The following is a 13,305-nucleotide window of genomic DNA, read 5'->3' on the forward strand; positions in this document are numbered from 1 at the left end:
TCCGGCTTTGTCAAGAGTGTCCTTTGAGTTTGTATCTGCAGTGTAAGCCGACATTAAACAGAAGTGTATTTTTCTTTGGCATAACATAATACAACCGCTGTATCGCCCTTTCTTTATATCTATACAGATTCTGGTTAAGTAACACGCCACAATCACTAATGAACCCACTCCCAGGGAGTGTGCGCCCCCCTGCTGGATACGGCCCTGAGCACATTTAGCAAAAAGGACCCAGCAGTTTCTGGTTCAGGCAGGATTTATTTATAAAAAGTAAACTCTTGAGTAACAAGACATAAATAAAATTTATTACCTGAAGTGTTAAATGATTAAAAAAAAAAAAACAAAACAAAACAAAAAAGGTTCAGCACAGCTGTAGTATTTTGTAAATCACTAAGAAGAAGTTTTACCTGAATTAAAAGCCTACTCTCCTAGTACAGTACACAGATGCAAATTATGAGTTGAAACTGCTAGTTTAGTTTATACAGTACATTACAACCCGTAAGAGAAGACAAGACAAACTACTGTGGAACGTCTAGGGGAAGTAGAAACGGTCAGCCTCACAGCTTCAACTTTTTCTTCCTTCCGCGGCCATCTGGGTTTGCATCTGATTTGCGTTTCTGAATCTTTTCAGAGAAAGACAGAAAGTGAAAGAGATCAATAACAGACCAAAAAGAAAAGAATTGAAGCATCTTAATATAAACTGTCACAAAGGGCCCAAAAACAGGCTTGTCCAATGACGCACAGAGTTACATCTGCAAAGACCTCCCCCCTACTTGGCAGACTAGTTTATAAAGTGAACAAAGAAAGCAAAACAGTTAGAGAAAAACTCACAGAAGGTCTTGGTCCTCGTTTCTTCTTCTCTGCTTTCTCCTTCTCCTCCAGCTCCATGTTCTCCCGCTCAATAAGGGTGATTAAGGTGTTGCAGCGTCTCTGCAGTTCCTAAATTGTATTGAGAAATAGGATCAAAAAGTGCAGGACACAAAAGCACATTCATTATGGTTTGGTTCATGGGGCAGTGTGAAGGCATCAAAATGGCTCTTTGGCTTTGGGTGGTTTTAGGAACTGTAAAGTCCAAGACCCATTTCACTAGGAGTTTATGCAGGTTACAAAGAGTGGCGACATATTGCACATTGAGCAGGACATTCAAATCATGTAAATGTAAAGCTGTTGCACCACTGGGTTGATTGGACCACTCGCTGGATCCACAAGAGCCCATTATTAAGACAGCAGCAGCTGTATTATGACTGCCATACCACCCGCACTTCAGAAGTCACCCACCTGAAGCTAAGCATGTCTGGGCCTGGCCAGTATTTGGATGGGAGACCAGCCACAAAAAGCTTGGGTTGCTGCTGGAAGAGGTGTTGGCAATGCCAGCAAGAGGGCACTTACCCTGTGGTCTGTGTGTGGATCCTAATGTCCCAGTGCAGTGATACTGTAAAAATGGGGCTGTCCATCTGATGAGATGTAAAAACCGGGGTTCCGACTCTCTGGTCATTAAAGATCCCTAGACATCCGTCGTAAAGAGCAGGGTGTATCCTGATGTCCTGGTTAAATTGCCCTCCATGGCCTAATTATTTTGGCCACCTAATCATCCCCTTTCTCTAACTGGCTAACTATCTGTCACCACTTTACCGCCTAATAGCTCATGTGCTGTGAGCATATCAGTGCAAAAATGGCTGCCATTACATCATCCATGTGGATGCTACACATTAGTAGTGGCTGAAGTGGCTCTCCATTCACTAAGCAGTTTGAGTAGTGAGAAAAATCACTATCTAAATGTAAAGATTAATTTATTATTAGGCCAGAAGGTCTCATGTGTGCGTTTGGAGAGTTCCCCTTGCTAGTTACTGTATATTATTTCTACTTTTGCAAAGATATTAAGGCGCCATATCTAAACAATTAAGAATTTCACTGCACTCGTTTCTAGAGTCATGTTGGCCTCTGAACAGTCTCCCTCTTAGTTGTGCATAGTCAACTTCAATCTGCTGGAAGCAACATTTTGGTCCACTGGATTTAAACTTGTCACCGATGACAGCAGTCAAGTCGGTAAAAAATAATACAGTGGGTTGAAAAATTCTTCAGACCCCTTCTTCTGCACGCCGAGTTGTAAATTTAACTTTAAATGGAGGAAAAAAATTGCCATCAGCCTACACCCCATAGCCCACCACAACAAAGAGAAAACATGTGAGCAGAAAAGGTTTGGAAACTAATCAAAAACTGGAGTTAAATAAAAAGCCAATTCAGAATTGACGCTGCCTGTACACTTGGGCAAGGAAACCCGATGAAGGCTCTGGCCTGAAAATCCTCGAGTGACACAGTCCAGGTCATAGAAAGCAGCGTCAAAAAGTGCAAATGAGGGGCAATTAAAGTGTCCTTTAACAGGAAAAAGGACAAAATAAAACATCTATTCACCACATGTGCTGCTTTAAAGAATCACTTGTGCCCCATGAAACTAGGTGGGTAGCGGTTTCATTTCTTTATGTCATAAAACAACACAGTAGGAAACTTAGTTGTAAAATTTCAGCCAAACACTGGGAAGCACCACAGACGCTTGTAATAAGTGACCAAGTAGTGTGGTAGGCAGTAGGACTTTGGGGACGTTCAAAACTCGACTTGAATTCATTTTGGAGGGATTAAGTGGACGAGACAGGTAAGTTTTTGTTGGGCTGAATGGCCGGTTCTTGAAATGTTCGTAGTCTTGTTATACAACAGGAAATGCTTTAAACTCAAAAAGACTGGGCACTGTGCTACCATGTTTGATATTTAAATACAAGAACATTTCAGTGATCCATGAACCCCGGTTGTATAATTCTTTGCATTGCTTATATTTGCTGTTATTGGTTATTATGCAAACAGAGTTTAAACTGTCTGTCCAGTTATTAATTACTAGCATAACAGAGTGCTGATTGACCATTCCTCGTCTAGCTGCTAGGGCTGTAACAGTACACGTATTCGTACTGAACAGCCATGAATTTGTACAGAGAACATGAGGTGAATGTGCAAAGACTGATTAACATAATGCAGAACCAAAACTTACAAGCGCAAGTTCCACACGGAAACCTTAAAATGTAAGCCTTTATTAAAGTTTAGCCACAAGCTGGCTGGCATCTCATGAAATTGGTCACACTATGGCGAGTGTAAAACACCACAGCTCAGCTGGGAGAGCCGCCTTCTTCTTTTAAATCAGATATGTGAGAACATTTTGGGTTCTCAGTGAATTACGATATGGGGTCCGAGTTGCAGGTCAGACGAGGACGGTGCGTCAGTGCTGTAAAGTATGTGTGTGGAAACACGTCGTTCGTGAGCTACCAGTAGCTTGCAACCCCTTTCCAAGTAGCTCGCCAAAGAGTTAATGAATCCTACAGAAATTTGAAAACTTGATTAGTCAAATTAGGGGCGGGCGATCTTTCCAAAAAATCATATCACGATCCACAATCTGAATTGCAATCTTTTCAATGTGGCACAAGAGAATATCTAGAGTCAAACTCATCAAGACCTAAGTAACACTATTTTAAATATCAAACAAAGTTGAATTCAATTATTCTCTCATTCGTTAGGTAAGCAGAGTTAAGGAACGCGCCCTGAAGCTGGTGGGTTGAGTGAGTGAGTGAGGACTGCTGAGTGTTTCTCGGATTCACGGAAATAAATCCTTACCACAAGCGAACTCTGATACATAGCAAAATGAGAGAAGTCGCAAAGTCAACCGGAATGTTCAAGCAAACTATTGAAAAAAAAAAAAAAACTTGATCTAAATCCATTAAGTAGTTCTCTCGTTAAAAGTGGACAGACATACAGACAGACATTGGATTTTATATATTAGTAAACCTTCAAAATAATGTGCAGTTAAAGTCTCAACAGCATTTCTGGAGCTTAGTAGAGCCAAATAACAATATGAATCTTCACCAAGCAGCTCTGAAAATGACTGCATTGTTTGGGACTCCATACCTCTGCGAGTCTGACGTGAATGTCACAAAATTAAATTTCAGAACAAAGAATGACAGACGAACATTTAAATGACTCCAGAAGAGTGAACCTGAGTGGCTCCACTCACACCTCAGTGCCAGTCATCTGGCAAACTAAAAAACACATCACACATGCAACTGGACATGTGAATAAAGTGACAAAATGACAAATGAAGAAGTCATATCTGTGTATTTGAAATTGCATTGTTTTATTTTGACAGCATTCATGTTTTAATGCAATAGTGTGAGATACAAAATGCACTTACAGGTATTTTCTAGTGTATGTCTGTATGCAAACTCAATATTTTTTGTGACATTTTAATGCAAAATGTGAGTTGTGGACACCAACAGCTTATTCAGTTTGTTTGGGTTTTATTTTTTCTCCAGCCGTCTGGAGTTTTTTTGTTTTTTCTGTCCCCCCTGGCCATTGAACCTTACTCTTATTCGATGTTAATGTTGATTTATTTTTTTATAATGTCTTTCATTTTTCTATTCTTTAATATGTAAAGCACTTTGAGCTACTGTTTGTATGAAAATGTGCTATATAAATAAATGTTGTTGTTGTTGGGTTGAAATAAGCTATGAGAATAAACGTTAAAAAACACATGAGGATCTCTCTGCCATTTTGGCTTGGAAACCCCTGTGCTAACGTATATTCGATGTCATCGCCCAGATGTCCCAATCACTGGAGATGGGTTTTGTTGATTGTTAACAGGAGTCCAACAACTAGTCCCCAGTATTTTTAAGCAGCCTCTAGATGCGACTGCAGGCATTTACATTTCATCAGCTATGCGGTCATATGCAGTGGTAGAAGACTCCGGCTTCAAGTATTTATCAAGTGTTCGAGCCTTGTTAAAACATGTCATCCCATGTGCCAATCACTAGTCCCTGCACTTTACCAGTGTACAGAAGAGGCGATTGAACACAAGTTGTCCATTGCACCTGCTGAAATATTAACAGCTGATGGATGGACCTCTCATGCAAACCAAAAGCCATCTCAGAGTGACCATCTACTTTATCAGCGCCAAGTGGGATTTGAAAAACTGCAATAATACATGAAAAAGTTTTAATTCTTTATAAGGATGTCACCAAAGCTGCCAACTATGAGTGTGTTATGCATTTACTGCTCAATATACTGCAGACTGTAGGCTATCAGCTAAACTACCTCAGGGGTTGGTGGATAGCAACTTTTACTGCTATCTGTTCAAAATCAATGAAAAGAAAGCTAGCTTTAGGCTGTTGAATTTTTTATTGCTTAAAATCTCATTTGTTTGAACTGTATCATCCAAACTGTAGTGTGAACTGCGACGTGACCTACTAGCTGCAGTCCCAAAGGGGCACAAAGGGCAACTTATCTGATTTTCGGCTGATGCTGAACTGGGTTATTAAAAGGAATGAAAATAAGATCCTATCAGTTAGCAGCCTGCCAGTTGAAGTGCCCTGGGTACAATACAAAGAAAGACGGATAAGAGATCAGTTATATAGCGGATTTTGATATTTCTTCCTGTCCCCCATTAAGAACCTAAGAGATTTTATTGGTACCTTTCATGTTAGGTGCACATCACAGGTGATCTGATCAAGCGATAAAACGCTAGTGTAAATGAATACTACTACCCAAACACAAACTATAGATGCCGGCTATTTGGCTTTAGTATGAAGAATATCATACTTACCATTGCTGTCCTGGACTTGAGGAACCAGTCAAATCTGAATTGTGGCGAATTACGAATGCACTGCCTCAACTCATCATAAACACTCTCTTTATCAAAGCCCAGCTTGTGAAGCATGCATATTAAGAATCTGTCCTCTTCCTCTGTGTAATTTTTTCCTTTGTTAGTGCCATAGGATATTCTCAGTTGGTGGAATGGGGCCTTGTATCGGCCAATCTAAAAGAAAAAGGAAAAAAAAAAAAAACAACAAAAATCACTGGAATGCTAAACATAATAAATGAGGTGTATTAAGCATCAAATAAAATATCAGGACTCTCACAATCTCATGCTTTAATACGGCGGTCCTCAACATCCAATGCAGTAATCACACACCAAGTCGGACCTCACAAGATGAGTAAAGGCCACTCAGTTTGGTTTAGTTATTCACAAATAGCATCACATTCTAAGACCCCCTTAACCAAATTCAAAATCTGGCCCCCGGTGAGCCTATCCTGGCAGCATAGGGCAAAAGGCAGAAGACAACTCTACACAGGATGCCAATCAACTTCAGGTCTGACTCATTTCAGATTAATCTCTTCATTACATAGGAGGAAAGTTGGCAGCCAAAAAAAAAAAACACACACACAACACCACAAGACAGGGGGAAAGTATGGAACGTATACACTGGGTGTAGGATTCCAGTATTCTGCATCCAGGAATAGCACCATTTAAATACAAGTTCTCCTTTTGGTTGAGGCCACATTTTGGGATCATCTATACAACCTCTATCACTTGTGCCCATTAGGAATCACATGTGTGAAATTTATAATATATCTATCTATCTATATATAAATAATAATTCTAAGGCAAGACAACCCATGGAAAGCACGCCGGAAGGGGCGTGGATTCACTAAGCTGCCAACAAGTAAGACACCTATGGCGCATGCAGGGAGGAGCCACGCCCACCAACTCCAAGACCATTGGATAAGACGACAACTCAAAGAGCCACGCCCACCAATTTGGACGCGACGGCACAGAAGGAACGGCGTCATTTATATTCGTCTGTCGTGGAGCCACCCTGACTGTTCATAGAGGCATGTTTCTCACGGAGGTGAGTCGCCATATGCAGCGCGTAAAACGGTTTGCGAGGGGTATCCCATGGGATCCTTAAAACAGTCCTTTACAACTGAGGTTAAAACACAATGAAGTAAGCAGTCTTTAAAAACCGAGTTTTCGGTTACGACGCACGACTGCGTGCACCATAGCAAACTGTTTTACACGCTACATACAGCAATTCGCATCCGCGACAAAAATGCGTCTTCTCCACTCACGGACAATTATATGTTGATCTCTCCAGAGTTCCATCTTTTCATTCGCTTACTGTTGTATTCTCACACCAACCCGTTTTAGACAACCGCGTCTTTCCAGAAGTGTTTAGCACTCAATAAGTAATTATGCATGAGATTGAGCGTGTGTCTACCCGCCGCAGAGAGGCATGGGTAAGCCGTTGAACCCCATTCGGGCTGCAAACCGTGGAATTCCCATTAAGTGCGACTCATACACTGCCACTGGTTGCGTCCCTACCCTTTGTGCACACCCCCCTCCCAACTCGCTACCACCGTGGTCGGGTGTCTTGGTGGATTATATATAGAAAAGCAGCGAAAACCGCACAGAACAATGAAGTCTACGTGAGTCACTGGTGCATCTGGACTGTGCAAAGACGACGACTCCTCAAGTGACGAGTTGGAGGTGGGCACATGAGCGGGCAGTGCATACTGAACGAGAAATCAGCAGACTAGCATGACGGAGGGAGCAGAATGGACGTCCTCCTCTCCTGCCGTTCCACACTGAGCGCTGTGCACCCCCATCCTTCCATCTGGCAGGAGAAGGCGCGATGACGGTCCACCAGTTTTCAGTCACGGACGATTGTGTGTTGGTTCGTTCTGTGCATTGTTACAAAGTTGCTTTTCTTGCAGATTTATTACATTACCGATTTTTCAAATGTAAATTTTCTCCCTGTGCTTAAAAATCATTAAAAAACCGACCTGATTATGCGGCATATGGTACACCGCAGGTTGGCTAGTCAGATTTAAATGTTCAAGTTCATACTTGTATTGCTTCATCTCCGCACAACTGAACATATTAAATCACTCCCCACCTTTGGTTTTTTTCATGCCCCTTTCTGATGCCCCCCCAACAAGCAATACTTGGACACTATGGCGGTTAAGTATTCCAGCCTCCAGATGGGGGAAAAAAACCCTAATAGTCAATATACGGACCATAGAGAGTCTCAAATGAAGACTTACTAATCAGTTCCCCCTTACTGGTTTTAAGTTACTTTTCAAACTAGCAGAATTTGCAACATGACTCTTATTGACCTATCAGTGAGATTTTTAATGAGGCAAGTGTTAAAAAGACAAAATAAATAAATAAATAAAAAGTAGTCACCTTTGTGTCAAGTGCCTTTTTAATGCTGATTCGCCTTTGGATTCGAGCTTCCCCTCTTTCAATCTGTGCCATTATCTTCTCAATATCCTGGAGTTCATTACATCTTTCCCAGAAAACCGCTACAAAAGGAACACAGTTTTACAAGTTCAGAACGAATAAAAATCACCGATGGGAGGGACAAAAAAAAAAAAACCACCACACAAAACTCCACGCTTCAGGTTTGATATCAAACAAACTTTAATTTAGTTTTGTAAAGAAATATTCACCCATCTATCCAGGCAAGAGAAAAAGAGGAAGACCTAAGAGAAGTTTTATGGATGTGGTGAGAGAGGACATGCAGGTGATGGGCGTAACTGAACGAGATGATGAGGACAGAAAGGTATGCAAGTAGATGATCCTAACGGGAGCAGCCGAAAGAAGATCCAATCCCTAAAATGACTCACCGAGCATGGTCTGCCAGCATCTCTCACAACATAGAGACCTGCTGGCAGGGCACATTTATTTAAAAAATATACCCAATACCACACAGGCAGAGACTAAACCCTACGGCCCAAGTCCGAGCTATTTCATCACTATGCAATATTGGCTTTACACAAATGTGTTACACAAACTGTTTCCCCAAAAAGACCTGATCTAGCAGCAGGGGGCACCACTCTTTCCATTATAATTCTGTGATGGCAATAGCCTTTATGTACGGTTATTCATACACATATTAGTGTATTCAATTAGTTCCTTAATGGTTATGGTAATCACTCCTTGTTGCATAGTGCTAAACTGGGCAACACAAAATTGAACTTTATCATTTATTATTAACATTACCTAGGAAACAGTCCTCAAAGTTGGTTCATTTGGAGCAAGATGAGCATATCCTTTTTTGACCACACATTCTTGTTTTAAGAATGCCAAACTTTGGTGTAGGGAGGTAATAGCAACGCTCACATATGGCCAGAAGTTGCAAGTATTTGATGGTCTCGTCATTTCTTGGCATACATTTCTAATTGTTGTAACTGTTACATTCTGCTTTGTGGAGTATGTGTAGAACGTTAATGGGCCATAGGATTAGCCAGCCGCTCAGTGGCTCAACATACAGGCTTACCGCTCATTGTTCATCAAAGGAACACCTCCCCTGTTTGGCCTGACACTCCTGAAAGGTCGCCTTTGGAGTTCTTTTGTGCAATCAGCGTGTAGTATGTATCTAAAATTTTCACTTGGGAATAATAAAGTTTACCTAATCTAATACTGTATTTTGCCATCATAGTGATCCTATGAGGACAGGAGTCCAGGTCAGTTTTCAGCAGGCACTTACGAGTATCAGTCTTTGTCACACGTGCATTCTGTTTCCCATAGTGGATGTTGAACAGATGTTCTATGAGCAACCTTAGCAATGCACTTGAGAGTCAGTAGATGTCTCTGGTCTTTTAACATTCTTTCAGATAAGCATCTTGAGTGGCTTGCCATAAGAGAGACTTCCCAATAGACTTGGTGGAGGTTGCCGCTACCCCAAATTATGTTTAACCACCACTCTCTTCATAAGCTTTTGATCAAGGTCAAGATCAAAGTTGTGGCCTCCGTGGTTCATGAGCAAGCACGTGACAGACTAACATTAAAAAAAAACTTTTATACACACACACACACACACACACACACTATAGGGTGTTTCATTTTTCCAAAGATGTGATTTTCATATGACTTTGCTTATGCCCAGAGTCTCAGTGATGTAAAAGATATATATGCCAAATTTCAAGAAGATTGAATAATATTTAGGGGTTGCACACATTGATCACTTTTATTACAGTGTACCTAGGAGGTTGGTCTAACAACGACTTCAGTTTCAGGATCCCAGGGGCTCTGCATCAAGCAAGGTGGATGGCAAAGGCAATATGCGTACTTAAAATTGTCCTCTTCACTAAACAGTTGAATATTCCTCAACAAGAATTGAAAGGAATGAAATGGGTTGCACATTTTGTCAGCCTCATATGTTCGCTTTTGGCACGAGGCATTTGTAAGTCGATGGGCTCCAAAGAATGATTTGGATATGCTACAGCTTCTGAGCACTTACCCAGATGCAGACGTCAAAAAAAGTGATCTCACAGTTGCTAAGAGACACCTTTGGTATCTGTCAGAAACAAACGTAGGATTGGCTTTTTTGGACGAACGCATTACTCAGGCTGAAAAGGAAAATATGACTAAAAATTTAGAACCCAAACCTGCAAAGAAAAAGGAAATGAAATTAGAGAGTAAAAACCTAGTTTTTGAAGGAAAAGACCGGAGCCATTTTTTTTACTAATAAAACAAAGACGTTTTCCGAATTGTTTGGGATCCACAACGTGACAGAATATTGCAGTGATTCTCTAAGAAGCCATGTGAACGCTCTTAAGCTGGTCAATGATACCACAGAAAGAGGAATTGTTCTGATAAAGAAGTTTAACTAATAAGTCAGGGACGAACAACAAAAACAATTCTTTTTAAGGGTAGTCAAGCATCACAGAAAAGTCGTCACCAAGCAAACAAAAGAAGGGATTGTATCGTTCAAAGTTGATTACTAACACACATGTTTTGCAACCTACCTATTACTCTTAGTGTCTAGTTTTATTATTTCAAGTTTGTGATTTCTAGTTTTCCCAATAAAAGTAATTGACATTGAAAAATCATATTTTTTGCCTACTTTTACAAAACTGATCAAAGTGTGCAACCTCTAAATATCATCCAATCTTCTTGAAATTTGGCATATATATCTTTTATATCACAGACTCGGGGTGTAAGCAAAGCCTGCAAAAATTTTACATTTTATTTTTTGCCTTAGAAAATGAAACACACTATCATATGTATATTATACATAATAAAAAAAGTTAACACAAAGAAATTTTCAATTAGGCTTCTCCGAATAAATAAGACCAAATAATAAAAATATGACTTACAAATTACCAAATAGAGTACCTGAATTTATCCCTACTTTGAGGTGCACCAGCAGCCATTATGTCATAAATTACAGCATACTAACACACTTTTCTATTTATTGGGTAATGCTAACTTGCAATTTCAAATTATCAGAGACAAAACATCTTGTTGCTGAGGTTTCTCAGCTTAGAAACCAAATCTGAAATTGCCGAAGCGTATGGATTGAACTAGCACCTTCATTTTAAATCGGGTATGAATGAAGGTAAAGTATTTAAAAAAAAAAAAAAAAAAAAAACTGTAGCCAGGATGGGTGGCCCGGAGGCTAGGAATCTGCACTGATAATTAGAAGGTTGCCAGTTCAAATCCTGTGAACGGCAAAAGTTACTCTACTCCGCTGGGCCCTTGAGCAAGACCCTTAACCTGCAATTGCTCCATCCTGGGAGTGACCCAATTTGCATCCAGCCCTGCGTGTAGGGCACGGGTGCCCAAGACATTGATCGCGATTGGCCGGTAGATTGCAAAGGTAGTGCAGATAGATCAAGTTGTATTAAAAAAAAAAGTTTAAAACATTATCATCTATCGTCTATCCTCCCTATGGCATTTGCCACTTGATTGACATACAGGGCGGCCAGTCTGAGATCTCTTTTCTTCTAACACACTAGTCATCCCGCATGCACGATTAAACGCGTGAGCTACCGCAAAACTCCGGCTGTGATCTAGTTAGCCTTCCAATTTATACTGACTAAAGAAGGGATTTAAAAAAAAAAAAAATTGTTTAGGAAGGGTATGGGCTGGATGTGGAATTGGAAGAGGATTTTTTTATCTCACAATGTCACAATCGAAGTGCGTTTGTCTGATCCGTCAATCTATCATTGCTATTCCAAAGGAGGAAAATGTGGAAAGGCACTTTCGAATTGTTCATAAAAACTACGAGACTGACTTCCGTCCGAAAAGCGATCTGAGAAAGTGAAAGGAGAGGGAACTAAAAATCACAGTTAAATCGGACAGCCGTCATTTTTCACTTGGCTGAATTAAAAAGCAAAGACAGACACATTGAGGCATCGTTCCGGGTGAGTCACTCGATTATTAAGCATAAGAAGTCTTTCCAAGAGCTACCTCCTTGACTGCATTATTTGGCTCTTCTTATTTATGTGAGTCAGCCTTTTCCCACATGAAGATTATTAAATCCAAATACTGTAGTGACCATAAATGAATTATTGTGACATAAAGGTTATTCAAGGTACGACAACATATATTTTATCTATAAAGTATAGTCATTTTGTGTATATACAGTATATACACACATACATGATCTCAAAAGTAGCTTGCAAGCCGAAAAACCGTGGGTACCCCTGATTTAGGCCCTCCAACCTCATTTGGCTTGTGTTCTCTCTCTCTCTCTTCAAGTTTAAACTGTGCTCCATGACAAGACAGAGATGACAGTTCCGTCTCACAACTAAAAGAATGCAAACATATCTTCCTCTTCAAAGGAGTGAGCACCAGGAGCAGAGAATGTCAGAGAGAGAGAGAGAGAAAAGCAAACAATCAAAAATCATCAGGGCCGTTCGGGCTTTTAATTATGCGAAGCAACGCCCGACAAAGCAGCCGCAAGGAAGGGAGCAATGTGATGGTAGTCTTTCAGCATTTTTTAAAGGAGCGTCCGTATCCTCTAGGCCAGTGTGTGAAACAGCCCCTCTGCTCACTCCTTCTCCGTCAGGAGCAGAGAATGTCAGAGAGAGTGAGAGAGAAGCGCAAACAATCAAAAATCAATACGCGCTATTCGGTCTTTTAAGTATGCAAAGCACCACGTTGGAGGCATATCGTATATCATTGAGGAGTTTTATTTAATATGTAATATGTGCTCTGATTGGGTAGCTTCTCAGCTATTCGTCAATAGCGTCCCTTGTAGGAAATCAACTGGGCAAACCAACTGAGGAAGCATGTACCATAAATAAAAAGACCCACTGTCCGCAAAAATCTACGAACTAGCAAAAAATCCGTGAAATATATTTAGATATGCTTACATATAAAATCCGCGATGGAGTGAAGCCTGGAAAGTCGAAGCGCGATGTAGCGAGGGATCACTAATGGATATTAATTTTTACATCATCAATTTTGAAAATTGGTAAAGCACTACATGGGAAATGTTCTATAAATGAGAATTCATAACCATTGTAGCAGCAGCTGTCAATTCTCCAGTGGTGCTTCGCACCCCAAATCTTCCAACTACAGAAAACACTACTGGTGATAAAATTCTCTCCAAAGTCACAAATTTCTAGGAAAATTCACCACAACAACTATTCTTTGTTTTCTCCTTGCCCCAAAAAGTAAAATCATCATAACAAGTTTAA

The 13,305-nt window shown here is 40.4% G+C and overlaps 1 protein-coding gene across 1 annotated transcript in view; it reads right to left on the minus strand.

Moving 5' to 3' along the window:
• Nucleotides 1–319: 319 nt before the first annotated feature.
• smarca5 (SWI/SNF related, matrix associated, actin dependent regulator of chromatin, subfamily a, member 5) overlaps nucleotides 320–13,305 on the minus strand; it is a 59,745-nt gene continuing 46,759 nt past the window's right edge. Inside the window, exons 21-24 of the mRNA XM_039750204.1 lie at nucleotides 8,057–8,175; nucleotides 5,633–5,845; nucleotides 829–936; nucleotides 320–620 (exon numbers count right to left, since the gene is read on the minus strand). Coding sequence (XP_039606138.1) covers nucleotides 555–620; nucleotides 829–936; nucleotides 5,633–5,845; nucleotides 8,057–8,175 — 506 coding nt within the window. The 3' untranslated portion in view covers nucleotides 320–554. The remainder of the gene's footprint in view (nucleotides 621–828; nucleotides 937–5,632; nucleotides 5,846–8,056; nucleotides 8,176–13,305) is intronic.

Source organism: Polypterus senegalus, chromosome 4 (genome assembly GCF_016835505.1).
Source record: "Polypterus senegalus isolate Bchr_013 chromosome 4, ASM1683550v1, whole genome shotgun sequence".
In the NCBI taxonomy this organism is placed as follows: domain Eukaryota; kingdom Metazoa; phylum Chordata; class Cladistia; order Polypteriformes; family Polypteridae; genus Polypterus; species Polypterus senegalus.